The following is a 19,489-nucleotide window of genomic DNA, read 5'->3' as shown; positions in this document are numbered from 1 at the left end:
TTAGAAAAGAGGTTTAGAATGATTCTTAAATGGGAGGAAAAAAAGCTGATGCTGAATGTTTATTATGTGTAAATTAAAGTTTTATTTGATCTTGGATAGACAAAATAATAGCATTATAGTGGCTTATTAAAACAATTTTTATTTACATCTTCTACACAGATAAAGAGGTGGAGAAGTTTTTTAAACTCATTGCTAACACCCAAAATCGACGGTTAGATGACCAGAGAGCGACACTAAACCTAATGCCTGTGGTACAAACGCCTACTGGTATGACGACTCAGGAGTCAGATCAGCTCTTCAACATGGTCTCCAGATTACAGGTGAGCGATGCTTTAAGAGGTGCCTTCTTAGTTTATTTAATCATTTATTCACTACTGCTCAAATGTTAGGGCCAGGATGATGTTTTTTAAAGAAATGACTGCATTTATTTTTCAAGTAGACACTGAGGGGTTAGTTCCTCAAAAATGCAAACCATCACACTGTTACCTAACAATACACTACACAACAACATTTCAGCACCAAGCAATTTGTTTTGTCCAAGTGAGACACGGCACAGTATTGCACACTGCACTCCCAACCAAATGGACAGGTTTGTAATCTAATTTAGAAATATAAAACTTTTTGACACACACAAGTAACATTTAACCTCATTCAAAAGTTACAAATCTTAAAAAACAAATGCATTAAAAAATAATTCAATTCAAAACTATTTAATAATGTTGTAGGAGTTTAAAACATTTTACATGAGGGTGATTCTAGAATTCTTCCTTTTCAAAAATAAAAACTTTAAAGAAAGAGGTTTTGGAAGGAAAAAACTTAAGTTATATCACTTTATCTCTTAAAAGAATGTGTATTTAGGGACATTTTGAATTGAAAATAACTTAAAACTCCTATTATATCTATTTTTGACAATCTCTGCCCCATGAATCACTCATTCAGCTATTAAATATCAAAATATAATTTGTTTAATTTTCATCTATTTTGTGTGTTTACTCTGCTAAGATAAACAAATATTTGCATGAACCATTTATTTTCTGTATTTTTTGTAGTTTCAGATATTTAAAAAATACATTTTGTGTCTGTCTCTACATTCTGGTCAACTTTTATTACATCAGTCTTTAGAGAGTCTTTAAAGTACTGATTGAAAAAGCATGTGTCTTGCTCATGTCATGCCATAGATATTTACATTAGATGTCACCTATCCTGTTGTTGTCTATTGAAAGGTATGCGTCAATAGAGCCGCCATTTTAGTACAGGGTACCGCTCCTTTGAAATGAATGCGAGACCAAGGTGCAGTGCAAGACTGGCCATCCAGAGCCAGAGATATATAGACATAAATACATATATCTGATCGGGAGTTTTCCCAGTGGTCAGTGTGCAATTTTTTTTTTTATTGCAAAAGTTAATAAATAATTTTACATCGCTTTTCTACATCGATAGATAAGTGACCGCCTGGGCGTTGCCGACAAAGAGCGTGTGTTTAAGTGCATGGAAATGTGTTATCCTCCCTCCCTGTTTAATTTGATCTAATCCATCCATGTTTCTAGCACAACAGAATCTTGTTGTCATATCTGATGTACATTATTTAGTGCGAGTTGGTGCTACATTGCCTTATGGTCAGTGAAGTAAGTGACTGTATTATTCATTAATATTCTTTTCAGCTTAGTCCCTTTATTAATCTGGGGTCGCCACAGCGGAAAGAACTGCCAACTTATCCAGCATTTGTTGTATGCAACGGATGCCCTTCCAGCTGCAACCCATCACTGGGAAACACATACACACTTATTCACACACACATACACTACGGATAATTTAGCCTACCCAATTCACCTGTACCGCATGTCTTTGGACTGTGGGGGAAACTGGAACACCTGGAGGAAACCAACGCGAACGCAGGCTTGAACCAGTGACCTTCTTGTTGTGAGGTGACAGCACTACCTACTGCGCCACTGCGTTGCCCGTGACTGCATTATCAATAACGTTACTTGTTTAGCAGAAAAGTTCATAACATACAAAAACATAAAAAACTAAATCTTACCTATGATACGTTTTGTTTTTATGCTCTGTCTTCTTTGTTTGCTCATTACTACACTACGCGCTAAAGTACAGCATCTTTACATTGGCTTTAGTCTTGAATAGTGCAGTTGAATGACATTTGTCCTGGGAACACTGTACAAATATGGCAGCGCTATTGACCACATGCTCAGGGTCGGTATGCGATATCTAGTGTATATATCTATGATGTCATATCATGTCACAGGAAACTCTGGAAGGCAGTGAGGCATGTCATTATTATTTGTTCATAAATTTGCACAAAAAGTTTAGGTAATACAATAGTAGATTAATTATTCGTCCACTCTGTTTTTGTGAGTTTTCCATTTACTTTTTACAAGCAATAATATGATGGAAATGCAAACAATTCTGTTTTCGACATGCCATGTGGTATTGGGTTTGAGATCCGCATCAATTGAGCTAAAGCACAAAATGGCAGAAAATGTCAACCCTGTTATGGTCTAAGATTTAAAGTCTGCATAAACCACAAGCTGTGACCATTTATTTATTTTTTTATATTGTGACACAGTTCCTTGAAAAACGGAATATTAAATGAGAAAACAGTGGGCGTGGCTTGTTTTTTCTACTGTGAGCTGATTGTAGTAAAGTAGGCATTTCATTCAGAAAGATGGGGTAATGAGTTTTGGAAGAGTTCTTACAATCTAACAGACTCCTGCTCACTATTTCTGTTTGTTGACAGTTGGAGGGGCGTGGTTAGGTATGTTAGCCACGCCCAATACCTCAGACATACCTAATCTGAGAATGCAACTGAAAACAAACAGGAAGTGCATTTTCAGACTTCAGGTTCGATTACAAGGGCAACCAATTTTTTTTGTCTTGAGATGCACAGATGAATTGTTCACCACAAAACTGCCAATATAAGCTAACTAAATCAATATTAGTTGGCTTTGATTTCATGTGTATTTTAAACAATTAGAGTTAAATGTTCTCTATCACATTTAGAAAGGATCACATTTAAATTATACATTAGTAATATATTATTCCAGTTCTAAGAAAATTAAGGGAAATTCCAGAAATGTACCTGCAATTCGTATACATATACAGGACATACATAATAGTCATAGACTAGTCATTTCTGTATTTGTTTTTAATTGTAGAGAAATGCGATGATGAAATTTCCTCTTTAAGATTGATTTGGGAGACTCTGCTCAGCTCTAACAACCACAAGAGCCCAAATATAGGTCAGAAAAGGGCATATTTTAAGATCTTAATCAACATTCACCAGCACTCTCCCGTTTCCATAATTAGAACATTTAGAACAAAGCTGAGCAGACTATCATTAATTTAAAAGCACTCTGTGATAACAATGCTCTCTTGTATTATGTTCTTTTTGCCAGGGCTCTCGGATAGATGATCAGCGCTGCGCTGCCCCCAATATCCAGCTGGGGTCTCCCGCCCCTCCAAAGAAGTCTCATTCTCGACCCATATCCCCTAATAAGCCCCCGTCTGAATCCGGATCGCCCAGTAAATCATCCAGGAGATCAGGATCATTCAGTCCCGCCTCTGATGTGAGAAAAACACACTGCACAAATCACTATGAACATCCAGCAGGGTTTGTTTGTATACACTTACCAATAAAACTCCATGCTTTTCCTATGACTTACAGGTCAATATTTAAGACCTAATATTACATGTTATGTTTATTTATATATATAAAAAATAAGCATATTTGAACTAAAATACATAGTAATCTATATAGTTTATTTTAATCCAAAATAAACATGTTTTTAAATGTCGCTTACACAAAACTGTTACATAAAATAATGTCTGATCTGCCAAGCACAGAAAAGAAGATGGTTGCAATATGCAAAATAGTACCCGAATAAGGTTTTTTTAAAGTAATTTATAGTCCGTTTTTGTGTGTATTTTTGATTAATACTGCAGTAAAGTACTTTAATTAATTTGTAGTTGCTGTGGTACTATAGACAGAGTTTCTGCAGGTTTCATCAAGTCAGATTTTAGACCGATTTAAAACCATTATGAAAAAAAAATGTAAACTTTTATACAGAGCCAAACACTTTCTAATAGCATGGTTGGGCCAATGGAATTTTTTTTTTTTTTTTGCTTGCCACAAAAACATTGAATAATTTCTTAGAGACATACTTTAAAGGTTGTATGTAAGTTTTTGACCCTTCTAAAGCATATAAATACCATAATATGTTTGCAGATATCTAAGAAACATGTCAAGTGAAAGAAGCATGTCAACATACTTGTTTATCTGTAAAACAATGCTAAAGTCAGATATTCTGCTTTAAAAATGTATTTTCAGTGCCGGAACGCTGTCTTTGTTTATGTTCTTTTAACCCACCCAATACCAGTTTAGCCAATTACGTTTCAGCACCCCGGGTTGCCTTGGTGGAAAACCGTGTATTTCATTCACTCATTCAGAAAGGCTCTGAAAGCTAATATATCAATTCGAGGTGTTGGTTAGGTGTTGGTTAGAACAAAAACTCATTTTAATATGGAAAATATTCCTTCTATCGGGTGCCGTTGCTTTTATTTAGGACAGGGTTTAAATCGCTCGCTCCTGTCCTCAATCTGGCAACCTGTGTCTGCGTTTGTTTTGATCCAGGAGTGCAATAACTAGTTCAACCACTGGGTGTCAAACTTACACACTGCACCTTTAATGTGTCAAAAAAAGAAAACTGTAGTTGTATACTTTTTAACAAAAAAAATCTTTTTTTAAAATGACAAGTTTAACATTGTTAAAAATATATTTTTTGTTAAAAGTGTATATGTGTATATATATATATATATATATATATATATATATATATATATATATATATATATATATATATATATATATATATATATATATATATATATTTGTTGGCTTTTGGTCCAAATTGATTGAGTATAACTTTGAAACCTTAAGTTCCATGCTTGTGTTTATCAAATATGTTCCTGGAGCACCACCAGCACTACATGTTTTGCATGTCTCCTCTGTCTGTCTCACCCATTTCAGGTCTTTCAGTCTCTGCTAATGAGCTGATGATCTGAATCAGGTGTGTTTGGTTAAGAAGACAAGGAAATTGTGCAGAGCTGGTGGTCCTCTGAAAAAACTGACTGCAATTCATTTATCTGACAAAAGGACAAATAAAACTTGAAAATCTAAATTATTTTTAAAACACTAAATAAGATTTTATAGATTTATATAATTTATATAGGTCATCAAAATATTTAGAAGCACTAAAATATTTTGTTTGCGATTTTCATATTTTATATTGTTGTGAGTAGAATATTTGCTATGCCTCTGAACAAACCTTCATTGTAATGGCTAATAAACAAAAACAAAAGTGTTATTAGCAAAAGTGCTAATAAACATAAACAAAAGTGTAGCACCCCATAAACTCATCATAGTTGCCTTAACACATGCATCATTTTATATGATAAACACAGTTAAAGATATTTTATAGTTTCAAAGCAAGTCCGAATCAAAGCAAGTCCTGAAATAAAAACTGAAATGTCTTATGTTTTAGGGAAAACCCCAGAATATATTGTAAATGAATAATCTGTGCACTTTGTAATTAAAGAAAAATCTAAATAACCTACCTTCTCTACCTGTGATTGATGTTACTGGTGTGTGAGTAGGATCAATGTTATTCAAGATACTCACCAATATGCTGCTCAATATATCCACCAATATAAAACCATTTTTTTAATCTTGTCATGATAGAGAAGACATGTGGACATCACTTATGTGTCACAATAGAGAAAATCTTTCTGTTTTATAATGACTTGCCATGTGTCTGAAAAGTTGGATATCAATAAATTTCACAGTCACTGGATGTATATGTGCTAAGACATTGAAAATATGGAACTGTTTGTGGCAAGGATACATGGCGCTTCTACAAAAAGTATTACGTCATGGATATGTGCAATAACTAAGATAAAAGATATGCTATAGTGATTTTTTTTTTTCATTTTATTTAATTTATGTGTAAAAGTCCAATGTATCTACCTTTGTTGAAAATGTTTTTGTAAGAAGTTAAATGCAGAGGTAAATTTATTTATTTACTACAGTTATTTATTTATATATATATGTTTTGTAATTTTTCTCCCTTTTTCGTTTATTATTATTATTATTTATTTATTTAATAGAAAATATTATTTAATATTATTTATTTATTTAAAGGGCACCTAGGTTAGCCCTTTTTTCAGATTTAATATAAGTGTTTTGCGTCTCCAGAATGTTTCTGTAAAGTTTCAGCTCAAAACACCCATCAGTTTTTTTATTATACCTTTTATTAAATTCCTATTTATAATTTTTTTCACTGGGTGACGGTTTTGGTGTACTGCTCCTTTAAGGCTAGTTCTCCCCGCCCACGGTTTCTACGTGCCTTTCTGCGTGCTTGAATCTCCTCCCTCGGCTACGTCAGACAACAGACAGACTTAAAGGAAGCAGATCTCACGTATCGTTTGTGAGAAATACTACAGCAAGAACTTTACATCTCAGAGTTGCATCTCAGAGTCACACAAAGTTCACGCGCACACACACACAGACAGACAGAGCACCCGTTTAGCTTTGCACTCTTTTTGCATGCAAATGTGACATGATAAAGGTTACTATCCACTGCTGTATGAATATCTGTGATATTAATGTACAAAATACACCTGATTTAACATCCACAAACGGGGATTGAAGCGTCTTTCTTTATAATTGTTCTGACACACGGCTGTGCTGATGAAGTAAATCTAAGCTAAATTGCTGTAATTCATTACACACGTGCACGTTTTTAACATTTTAAACATGTGAAACTTAAGCTACGGTCACACTGGGCTTTGTGTGAGCGAAATTCTGTCGTGTGGCGCTGCGAAAAGGGGCGGGATTAAACAAGATGATTAGACACTAAAAAAATCGAGCGATTGCTCCATGTTTTAAATTTCTGTCCAGAGAGGTCATGTTTTGATCCTCGATTGGTCTCACGCTGTCAAGTGATGCGATTTTGCAGGTCAGAGTTCACCAAGCTTGAACTTTGCACTGCAGCAACATGCGAAACTTGACGCATGACCTTGCGTTTCCGGTCTGACGCATTCGCGTGCGTATGAATGGAAGTCTATGGGGAGAAAAGTCAAGTGTGACCGCAGCTTCACTCTTGATCACATTTATTGATGATCCTAGCAAACTGAACACCTTTTATTCCCAGTTTCTTTGCGCACGTCTGGTTTTGTTTATATGATTATACACATGACTATCGGGACATGTTAATACGCACAGCTGTCAATCAATTCGGTGGGCGGGGGACCGCACTCCTACGTAAAGTTGCGGTCGATCTGAAAACCGCTCCAATTGGTCCACCGTTTTTATGTTGCTAAATTGAAAAAAAAAAGGACTGGGTGTGTTTATTTCACCCCAATATGATGGTCTATACACCATACATGGACATATGTCTGTCCAAACAGCTTGAAAAGTAGATTTTTCACCATAGGTGCACTTTAATAGAAAACGCAGTTGGTTGCTATTTTTGTCTATAATGTAAGCTAGATTATTTTCAACTGTTCAATAAAAATTTGATCTAAAAAAAATCTATTACACAGTAATTGATAGAATTGTTTGTTTCTCAATCAGGTTCAGAAGTCTATTGATCAGGACCACTTCTTTTCCCTGGTGCATCACGCACAGCAAAACCGACTGGATGACCAGCGCTGCTCATTTGTGCCCTATTTAAAGCCTTCCTCCTCTCCCAATAACCCAGTGGCTAAACCCAGAGGTACAGTAACTCAACTCTGCTTGCATAATCACGATCATCCACATCAAATACCTGTATAATCCGATTGTTTCACGCTGTGCTGCCTTTCTGCATGCAGTGGAAGATCCTGAGCAGTTTTTCAATCTCCTGGCCAACTTTCAAAGCAGAGGATTGGATGACCAACGTGTGGCTCTCAGCGCACTGCCGGGATTCCAGGCATCCCACGTTGGAAGCAGGACAGAAAGAAATCGATCACCAACTCCTCAAATCGTCCTGACCCCTGCGTCACCTGCTGCACCAAAAAAAGTTTGCCCCAGTCCTTCGTCTCCATCTCTGAGCGTCTCTGAGGCGGACAGACCTCCTCCCAGATCAACTACATTCTGTTCGGTGGCAGACACAGACAGAGTGCTCTATGATGACCTGCAAGCACAGGTGAGGCTCTGAGTTTAGTATATCCTGCGTCTACTTTTGCCTTAAGGTTACTGCACACTGAATCTGAAATTGTCATCTGTAATTTTCGCATGTTAAAAAATAAATTTAACCTCATGTTGCGTCAGTCGTATTGACACACTGCTTCTGAAACTTTCATCCATCATAACATTTTTTAAATCAGGTTCAAATTTTTTTAAAGCATTTTGAGAGATGTTTTGACAGTTCAGAGCCACCATGCAAGTGAAAGGGAAAATTTAGAATGCTGTCATTTAAGCCTTCAACCCAGATAACTTTATGACAAACACAGAGTATAATATAAGATAAAAATGTCCTTTATAGATTCAGTGACTGGCGCACCTCTCCCCTGCTGCTGTTTGGTGTGTGTGTGTGTGTGTGTGTGTGTGTGTGTGTGTGTGTGTGTGTGTGTGTGTTGGTCCATCATTTGACATACTGCCAGTCTCTGTTCAGGATTTGTTTACGTACGGAAATGTGTGAAGTATCACAAGCAATGTATCAACATTTTCAATTTTTTTATCAAAACACTTTATTGTGCCCAATGGGGAAAATTTGTCTTGGACTCTAGGCCCACATTTGCATACACTGAACAAAAACACAAATCAACACAAATGTTCAATCATTAACACAGATATTACATATTTAAAATCTAATTGATGTAGTTAAAAAAGATTTCTTAAAACGATTGAGGACTGTAGAGATTATTGACAGGAAAGCATGGAGAGCACAGAGAGGGAAAGGATCGGCATAGGGCCGCGAGACGGGAATCGAACTCGGGTCGCCGTGAGCACAGCAGTGCATGTGTCGACGCACTAACAACAACGACACTGGTGCCGACCAACACAAACTACTTAAACAATTATTTGAATTAATTTTTTTTCATGCATCACTCTGCAGTCTTCAAGGCACATTTTTGCACCTGTAAACTTTAACAGATACAGTTGAAGTACATTTTTTGCCCTCTCGTTAATTTAAAACAATGTTTTCCAAGTGATCTTTAACAAGCCAAGGAAAGCCACAGTATTTCCTATAAAACAAAAATAATTCTTCTGGAGTCATAAGTCTTATTTGTTATAGTTTGTCTTAAATAAAATAATTATAGTATTATTAGCCTCCTTAAGAAATATTTATATTTCTGATTGTCTACACAAACAACTAGTTATACATTAACATGACTAATTATCCAAAGTTTAAATTACACTTTAATCTGAATACAACTATCTTGCAAAATAAATATTATGCACTGACTGTCACCATGGGAAAGACAAAAACATAGTTATTAGAAATTAGTTAGTTAAACTATTATGTGTTTGAAATTGTGTTATGTGTTAAAAATCATGCGTTTGAAGACACAGGCTTTATGTCACTACTGAAAACAACAATGAATAAAGGCAAAACTAAACAAGTTGAATATTACTTTTACATGAGCGTGACTGAAAACTAATTTTGATACATGCGTTACATCTGTTATCCAGTACTTGCAGACAGTTTGTAAATTCAAGACTGCATTTCCTAACGTAACTATGTACACTCAATGTATTGTTAATAATAGCCTATGGTATGCATAGCCGAGGACTTCCTAGGTTATATTAAAAGTTTTAAAATCGCAAAAGTCTAATATAATCAACAGTGGACATTTTGATAATTTTACACAACATGAAAATGACTGAAGTTGAATTTTGTCATTACCTGTGTCAATTTGGGGCTTAACTTCTGATGAATGTGGGAAAGTGATGTGTGCAGCACCATCACTGACAAAAGTCAAGGGAAAGCCGAGAGAGTGAGTGCGCATGACGCAGAGAGCCCTCAGTCATGTCTCCACAGTCTACCACTGCTGGCTGATCTCACTTCTCCGTGGCATTTTAGTTGTGACATCAAAATACGCGTACAATATTTGGGGGGGGGGATCAAGCTTGTTGACACAGAATCAGCACTCTTCCCCCTCCCCCCTCTAGAACCGCCACTAATATGCACACAGGCAACTGGTAACGTCTACCAGAAGGCAGTACCTCATACTCACAAAATAAACTGTGGGGGGTCAGCTAATAGTTTGATTGATTGTAAGGATCGGTAATCCCTAAGGATTGATTGACACCCGGTATCCTCATGGATATCTTCACCAGCCCTCCAAGCTTAGCTTTAGATTGAACAGTAATGTTTCCATACCGCACAGTAAATACATTTCGGGATAATCCAGCGCAGCTACTTTGATAAGGAGAACACTCTTTTCTCTATGCAGTATTTGATGAACAAACTATTTTATATCTTGATTTCTATAGCGCTTCTACAATGTAGATTGTGCCAAAGCAGCTTAACATAGAAGTTCTAGTAAATTGAAATTGTCAGTCCAGTTTTCAGAGTTGAAGTTCAGTTTAGTTCAGTTCAGCGTTGTTTAATTTTCACTGCTGAAAGTCCAAACACTGAAGAGCAAGTCCATCGATGCGCAGCTCCACAAGTGCCAAACTAAGCAAGCCAGTGGCAAGGAACAAACTTAAAAAAACCTCGAGAAAAACCAGGCTCAGTTGGAAAATATAAAAAAAATGGAAAATATGTAGCCTGTTTCTCTTTCCCTTTTCTATTTTGAAGAAAAGAGAGGAGAACAAAGCTTCACTGCTTGAGTTGACTCTGAAATGTTTTTCTAACATTCTTTTTTTAATGGATTATTTAATACACATTGGACTCAGTGTGTGTACTTGACAAATATTTCAGATTTGAATATGAAAAAATGCATAGGAAATTTTCAGACTTTAGTTCATCCAAAAATGTAATTCTGTTATTAATTACACATCTTCATGTCATTCCATACATCCTTTGTTCATATTCAGAATGCAAATAAAATATTTTAGATGAAATCTGAGAGCTCCCTTATCATCTTCTTGTTGCCAAAAAAACCAAATAAAACCATATGCCTTTAGGGGTTCAATTGGAAAATTAACAAGCTACGAGAATACTTTTGTGCGCACAAATAAAACAAAAATAATGACTTGATTCAACAGTTTCTTCTACTCAGTGTTAGCATAGGGTGTGCGCACTTTTATAAAACTTAAAAAAAATTTTTACAATGAGACCAAGATGTAATAGTTCCGTTTCATGACATTTTCACAAGTGGAAAAAGTGGGTGAGACCGATAAGAGATTAAAATTCACCTGAAGTGATTGACTAATGTTCACTATATTTGTTTTTTCTTTGCAGATATCGTTTCAGATTTCCATGCGCTTCCCTCCACATCAGGTATGTACAGTGAATGTTTACAATATACCAGCTCAAATGATTGATTCTTGCAATAAAATAATGTACTTAAAATTAAAGACAAAATAATTATTAATTATTTACTTACCAAGTGATGCGTATCAGAACAAGGAAAATGTTCACAGTATTTCCTAATATATTTTTTATTCTGGAAAAAAAAGTCTTATTTCTTTTAGTTTGGCTGAAAAATGCTAAGGTCAATATCATTAAAAAAAATGACTGACTGCAAAACCTACTTTTGGAAGCTTTTTTTTTGGAAGAACTGTGTGTTGGTATAAGCTACGTCCCAAATCATATTATACACTATTCTACTCCATTTTGTAGTATAAATAGTGTAAGTAGTGTATTCACACTGAAAACTCTAAAAATAATAAGTGCACTTTAATAACTCGCATGATGCCCTTATTCAACCGGTAAAATGAAGTGTGGAATGATGGACACTTCACGCTCTCAACAACCGCTGCTTTGTTAACGTAGCGGAACGGGCCGAGCATTCGGCTGCTTATCTTGTATTACTTTATTTATTTTGGATTGTGAAAGCAAAATTCTCCTACGAGAGTAATTATGCGGCCTCCCGATGGTGAATGCGGTCATACTCATGACAGGTATTATTTGGTAGTCTGGTCATTTATTTATTTCACTAATCTGCCAACCGTCAAACGTCATCAGGGAAACAGTTTGAAGTTCCGCTTAGTAAAAACCCATTAGTGCTCCATTTGGGATGACACTACATACATATACTATGCTGTTGTGTAAGTGCATAAGTAGTGCATAAGTGCAAAGTGTATAGTGTGCCATTTGGGATGCAGCTATAGTGTGTCCACTGTCATATTGGAGTGAGATAAACGAAACAAGTCTCGCTTTTAAAATTTCCTGATGTTAAAATAGGATGCAAATCCCAGTGATTTTGAGGCCCATTGCAAAATGACATAGCAGTTTGGTTTTCCCCACCCACTGAATTGATTGACAGGAGCGTATTAACAAGTCTCCACAGTAACGCGAATTAACATGTCCCAACAGGATTTGCAAAGAAACTGGGATTAAAAGATCTGTTCTAGTCAGCTGCACCTCAAGAATGAGTTTTACAAGTTGAAAACTTTTTGAATCTGTGCATGTTTGTAATAAAGAAAAGACTGTAAAGTCACATGTAATTCATAACTGCTGGAATCAGCACAGCTGCATCAGAGAATGCTTCAAACACACAACAGGAGTCCAGGTTTGTGGACGTTAAATCTGGTTTATTTTGTACAGCAGTAAAATCGATATAGTAGTGTTTATTAACTTGTATCCTGCCTCAAATAGATGTGCAAAAACAAAATTAAACGTGTGTGTGTGTGTGTGTGTGTGTGTGCGCGTGTGTACAAAAAAAATGTAGGGCAGGTCTAATTCTGCCCATGGGGAGCTGATTGGGTGAATGGACACATGTGGATTGCTATCTGTGGATCTCATGTGATTGACAGGTTGATCACACCCTCATGCTAGTTATCATCATCAGTGGAGAAGAAGATACATTGATTAAATAGTTAATTCACCCAAAAATGAAAGTTCTGTTATAAATTACTCGCACTCATGCCAATCCCCTGCAAGAGCTCCCTCATCTTCTATAGACAGCAGTGGTACTGAGACATTGAAAGTCCAGAAAAGGAAGCAAAAATACTGTCAAAAATACATGCAAGCATCGTATTGCCTGTAGTAAATGCATATACTAATCTGACACAGAATATATAGTTGAACAAAGTCGTTTTTACAGGTTTTGGTGCACAAAAGTGTTCTTGGTGCTTCCAGTGATAACCACTGAGCTCCCATGGAATGTTTTGTTTTTGCTTCCTTTTCTGAATTATGGTCTCAGGACCATTGTTGCCTATGAAGGATGAAGGAGTTCTTAGATTTCATCCAAAATACCTTAATCTGTGTTTCCAAGATGATTGAATGTCTCAAGGGACTGCAACGACACAAGAAGTAATTAATAAGAACGTTTAAATTTTTTTTTTTTCAATATTATTAGAATAATTACAAAAAACATTAATTAAATATCAAGTAAAATAAATAAAACATTATAAGAATAAAATAATGGCATTCATTTATAAATTATTTATATTTAGTCATTTAGCAGATGCTTTCAAGATTCAACAAGAAGCGGTACACACAAGAAAAGCTAATTATACAAAGGAACTGATTATGCTCAGAGAATTCAGGGCTAGAGTAAGGAGGGGGGAGTTTATTTATTTATTTATAGAGAGAAGTATGTGTCTACAGGTGGTTTGTCAAGCCCACTCACCTGTGTGAAGCACACTTTATGAATGCACAATAGGGATTTTTTTTAGAGATATAGAGTGATTGTAGTAAAGTATCAGGTGCAAATGTGCAAAAACTGGTGCAAGTGTCAGTTAATGTGTTAAAGAGATGAAAGTGTGTTTTCTTAATTTATACTAAGAAATAAAATGAAAATAAAAAGTAGTAATTTATGCTAATTACCATAAATTCCAATACAAAATACGAATTGTCATGACATTAGAATGGCACCTTCACTATCTATTCTTAAATCACTTTTAAAAACATATCCGTTCATTCATTCATTTTCCTTCATCTTAGTCCCTTATTTATCAGGAGTCGCCACAGCGGAATGAACCGCCAATTTATCCAGTTTGTGCTCTTCCAGTCGCAACACCCATACACTCACACATACACTAGGGCCAGTTTTTTTTTGTTCATCCAATTCATCCAAACCCATGCAAACACGGGGAGAACATGTAAACTCCACACAGAAATGTCAATTGGCCCAGCTGGGACTCGAACCAGCGACCTTCTTGCTGTGAGGTGACAGTGCCCACTGAGCCCTCGTGCCGCCCTGTATTACTATTACTATTATTATTATTGTGACTATTACCTTGTTTCTGAATACTTACCCGTCTTAGGGCTGGGCAATAAGATGATATTCTCATATATCGATGATGTCTAGTAGTCAGCATGTCAATTATGACACTGAATTATCAGGTAATAATCAACATTGTTGGGGGAAAAAATAAGCATGATAAAGTTATCAAGTAAATGTAGGCTATCTAGATGACATTTAATTATAATTTACATCACCTAGCAATAACACTACACTTACCTTTAGATGAATGCATATAGTAAAGTATAATGTCTGTATATACTTTACTGAAGTACAATATTTCATAAATGCACTGTTACTAAATATTAATTTAGCCTTATAAATACAAAAAAGTATAAAAGCAAAAAAATATATATTGGCTATATTAAAGGGCAGCTATGATGAAAATCATCTTTTGGTCCACAGTTATATTGGGGTGATATAAAGACAATAAGTCTCTTTTTAAACATTTCCTGATGTTAAAATAGGATCCAAATACCTCACATTTTGAGGCTGACCGCAACGTGACGTAGGAGTGCGGTTCCCCTCCCACCGAATTGAGTGATAGCCCCGTATTTACATGACTCCATAGTAGCGCGTATAATCATATCCACTAGAAGGGTGTACAAGGGTGTAGACAGGATGTACAAAAAACAACTGGGATTAAAAGATATGTTCAGCTCTCTGTGACAGCGGCACCTCAAGAATGAGTTTTACAAGTTTAAATTTAAATCAGTGCATGTTTGTAAAAAAGACAGTAAAATTCATCACCTATACGTAGATAAGCACAGGGTATATGCAGGAATCCTAAAAGTAATTTCAATACCTTTTCAAGACTTTTAAAAGACCTTCTCAGAATATTTTAAAACCTTGTCGCCACTTCAAGTTCTAATCTGTATCAAACCTTTAACTTAATAAAGAGTTGTAGTTAAATAAATTAATGGAGCACAACTGTGCAACAGAACTCAGATAAGCTCGAAAGAAACAAATCTTGAAAGAATAAATTTTGTGGTTGTTTTTAGCGACAGGCTTCAGCCACTGTTGCAGGGCTATTTAATTAGTTTGTCATGGGAGCCAGTTCATGAAAAGCATCCCAAATGAGGGGCCAGAGAGATATGACTTGCAATATGAGTGATAACATGACAGCATATAAGAGCCCATATGTTGTATTTTTGCTCCTTCAAACACCCATGTTGTATTTTTCTACATTAAAAAGTTAATATATTGTATTTTGAGACTACATAACATCACTGCATTGTACAATGTGGTTATTATTATTTATTTATTTTTTTACAAACATTCATGTTGTATTTCAAAGCACAACAAAAGCAGTGCATCGCTCAAGTAGGCTTCTTCTACATTCAGGCTCATTCATATGTTATGTTTTAAACTGCATAACAATTAATGATGCAACAGTTATAATATTTGGTTGTACGATTATAGTCTGAAGAATAATCATGGTTTCACGGTTATCACGTCTAATGTAAATTTAAGCTTTATATTAGGTTAGTATTTAAATGAACTGTTGTTATCATCTGCGTTCATACATCTATCAATTTAATAATTCGTCTAACATATCTTTTGTTTACATTGCACTGAAAGCCACGCACAACTCTCACCGCTACAGCATGAGATGTTTCCTACTCGGTGCGTCTGAAAGGTGTGAGCACATCGCTCTGCTTGCGCACACATAGTGGCATATATTCTAATATTGGAAATAACGAACTTGCACATGGAAAAGATGCAATATGCGAAAGGCCCACTGCTATAGTTAATCCAGTGTGCGTGCGTATTTGCCTTGGTGTAGCTATAAACTCAGAACTCAGAAACGGCATGTTTTACTATGAATTTTTAGACCTAGGGCGCTGCTATCTTGGAATGTCGCTGTGTCTGACGTCGCGGGGTTGGTTCCGTTCGCTTAGCAGAAGAGATACAATAGAAGTAAAGGAGACTGTAAAGCCCCCATTTCGTCAGTAATGATTCACTCTATACACTGCCTGACTGTCTGTGGTTTCAAGCAGGTCCGGTGCTGACGTAATGGGGGCAGGTACATTCACTTTTCACTGCTACAGCCCCTTATGTCTGCTCGTGTTCAAACCAAACTATAATCAGCACGTTTTTTCTCATGGCAGGTTTTTACATCCTTCATACATGTTGAGAGATTGAGTTAATCGACTGGATATGGGAATATGTCTTGACATAACCCACACAGACGTGACTTAATAAAGCATGAAGTCATGTATGATTTTAATTGTTGCGTTAGTCTGAATGTAAATCCCCATGTCAGGCAGCGCTGGAGCAGCGGGAGAGAGTGGACCACAGCGCATCAAACGAACAGTATTAACAAAATAAAATATACAACTCAAGACACTTAAATGCCTGTCTTTGTTGTATTTGCACCAGCTCTGTGATGCACGTCCACAACTTCATGCATAAAGTTAAATTAGGCTGTCCAGTGTCTGTGTTCAGTCCGTTACAATCACAGACAGGCAGTCATGCAGCGTAATGCAGAGAGTGAATCAAAGTGCATCAAATGATCGGTAATTAAAAGGGGGAAAAAAGAAAAATAGAATAAATATATAAACTTTTATAATAGACACATATAAAAGTATTTGATGCTTGTATTTGCAGCAGCTCCACACCCACAACTTCACACATTGGGTTAAATTAGGCTTTACAGTCTCCTTTATTTGCATTGTATCTGTTCTGCTAAGCGAACGGAACCAACCCGCGACGTCAGACACAGCAACATTCCAAAATGCCGGCACACTAGGTCTAAAATCTATAGTAAAACATGCCGTTTTCTTCTAAATGGTTACATTAATCGAGTTTGTTTAATATATTTTCATTAAAGTGGAATCCAATGTACAAAATAAGGTAAACTTGACTGAGTGCTTCATTTCCCCTTTAAGGACCTTAATTTTCTCTTAATTGATTTATCAATTTTTAATACATTTTAAGACCCCGCGGACACCCTGTAAGCAGCACAAAGCATTAGCGAGAGATCTCTACAGCTCTAACAATCACGTGGGAACGGTGGGTGGGGAGAACCAGCTTGTTTGCATTAAAGGCACAGGCAACAAAAACAGCTACACTGTCCTAACAGCTCAGATTTCCAGTATACAGAAAGGTATAATAGATAATCTGATATTTTAAGCTGAAACTTTAGTCACATTCTGGAGACACAAAAGACTTATATTAAATCTTAAAAAAGGGGTAAAATATGTGCTCTTTAAAAAATGAAACGACAAAGGGAAAGGAGATAACATGTTTAATTAATGCCAAAAAGAAATACTTAGTTTGTAGTTTGTTTTATGTTTAGTCCTTTAGCCAGTCTTGTGGCTGTTTTTATGTACTTGATTTGATTTTAACAGTGACCTTTCATGTCTCCTTCAGACACATGGAGCAAATAATCAGCCGTACGTATACCCCGAAGTCTTCCTCACAATCGGACAGGCAGGAGAGACCATGGTGCTTCCTCTGAGCCCTCGACCTGGCAGACCGATGTCCCTCAGCGTGAACCCACCCAGAAACCACCGCTCCAGGTCTGCGTCTCCAAACAGGTCTCCTGGCAGACAGGGGCGCTCCAGACCCTCTTCTCCTCACCCGGGAGACACAGTGAGTCCAATCGGCCCTTATGAGGACTACTTCTCTCTGATCCAAAGAGTGCACGGCGCTCAGCTGCAGCAGGCCGATGGACGGGACAGAGCGACAGAGGCGAAAGAAAGCAAAGAGACCCGCAAGGGGAAAGGAAAGAGCAGCGCAAAGAAGGAGAAAAAAGAGGGAAGCAAAGACAAGAAAAAATAGCACTCTTTCTTCATACACACATTTTTGGGTGAATATGAAAGTCAGTATTGGGGAAATCTTTGGACGATAAATGAGAGGTTTTTAAAATTTATTTTCAAGCCGATAAACATAAATCTGAGCCTGAAACAAAAAACATTCAAGTGGAAGCGGTCATGAAACTAGTGTTGCCAGATTGGAAATGTCAAAGTATCGTACCAGAACCTCAAAATTATCGTATTTGGAGAAAAATGATCGTACACGAGTCAAATGGAGAGTATACAGCTATTATCCAGACACATAGCGTTTTGATACAATGTGCAAATTACCACAATACGTAAAAAAAACTAGGCATACCTAAGTGGGAAGTTTCAAACTCCAACTCTGAGTTGCTTTCATTGAATGTTGCATGTTGCCAGATGTTGAGGAATTCATTTTGCTGTACAAATTGGATGTCCTCATGGACTGCAAAATAATGCTGGTTGGCTTGAAAGCAGTGCACCCTCCTGAATTTTTAACACACTGAGGTGTGCATGCTTTGTTTTGATGAGATTAACTTTGGGAAAAAAACACATTCACATGACGCATTTGAATGCGGAAAAATGAGAACATCAAGGAAAACACTCCCCTGTCCTTCTCACCTTCCTTTATAGCTCTTATTGTTTTAACATTATTGCTTAAAAGGTCGACCTCAAACTGAAAACTACTGACCTAACCACAGTCACGCGCAGCAGGAGCGTTAACTCGTGAGAGATAGCCATTCTCCACGTTGATTGGCTGAGAAGAGGTAACATAAGATGAGATAGAAAACGTACCTAACTCCACCTTCTCTTCACAGACAGTACAGAAAAGATGCTGGAAGATTACAATGGAATTACTTTTAAATGACATGAAATTCTGAAATTATTGTACATTATAGGATTTTTCTCATTATTGAACAGATGGAGGTTGAAATTATTGTACAAATACAATAATTATCGTACATCTGGCAACACTGCATGAAACATCCAAATCCTTTTCCCTCCCAACATCATTTTCAAATCGCAGTTCTGATTTCTTTTTTTTATCACAGTGAAAAATGCTTTTTTTTCTCTTTTATTTGTCTTGAAATTCGCATAAAATAATTAAAACAATTCAATCAATATCCTCACGTCCAGCAGCACACATCTGAAGTTGATCAACTATCGAAAATAATCCAGAAATCCTTTCCAGAATCCTTTCCTTCAGCTTAGTCTCTATTTCAGAGGTCGCCACAGCTGAATGAACCTACAACTATTCCAGCAGTGCACGTTTTATGCAGCGGATGCCCTTCCAGCTGCAACACAGTACTGGGAAACATCCATACACACTCATTCAGACACACACTTTGCGG

General features: G+C 36.5%; 1 protein-coding gene across 1 annotated transcript; it reads left to right on the top strand.

Moving 5' to 3' along the window:
* Positions 1–269: 269 nt before the first annotated feature.
* Positions 270–18,141, top strand: LOC130220575 (uncharacterized). The gene is made up of 6 exons (XM_056452806.1): positions 270–320; positions 3,411–3,581; positions 7,646–7,787; positions 7,891–8,198; positions 11,406–11,444; positions 17,731–18,141. The coding sequence occupies exons 1-6, from the start codon at positions 270–272 to the stop codon at positions 18,139–18,141; spliced, it is 1,122 nt and encodes a 373-aa protein (XP_056308781.1).
* The last annotated feature ends 1,348 nt before the right edge of the window (positions 18,142–19,489 follow it).

This window comes from Danio aesculapii, chromosome 3, assembly GCF_903798145.1.
Source record: "Danio aesculapii chromosome 3, fDanAes4.1, whole genome shotgun sequence".
Lineage (NCBI taxonomy): Eukaryota > Metazoa > Chordata > Actinopteri > Cypriniformes > Danionidae > Danio > Danio aesculapii.
Note: the sequence above shows the minus strand (reverse complement) of the source record. Positions and strands in the feature narration are given on the sequence as shown.

Bases quoted from the DNA above. Each gene is read 5' to 3' on its own strand.
- LOC130220575 (XM_056452806.1), top strand. From the start codon at position 270: ATGACGACTCAGGAGTCAGATCAGCTCTTCAACATGGTCTCCAGATTA. The intron at 3,582-7,645 runs GTGAGAAAAACA...TTTCTCAATCAG, and splicing joins CATTCAGTCCCGCCTCTGAT to GTTCAGAAGTCTATTGATCA. The intron at 8,199-11,405 runs GTGAGGCTCTGA...TTTTCTTTGCAG, and splicing joins ATGATGACCTGCAAGCACAG to ATATCGTTTCAGATTTCCAT.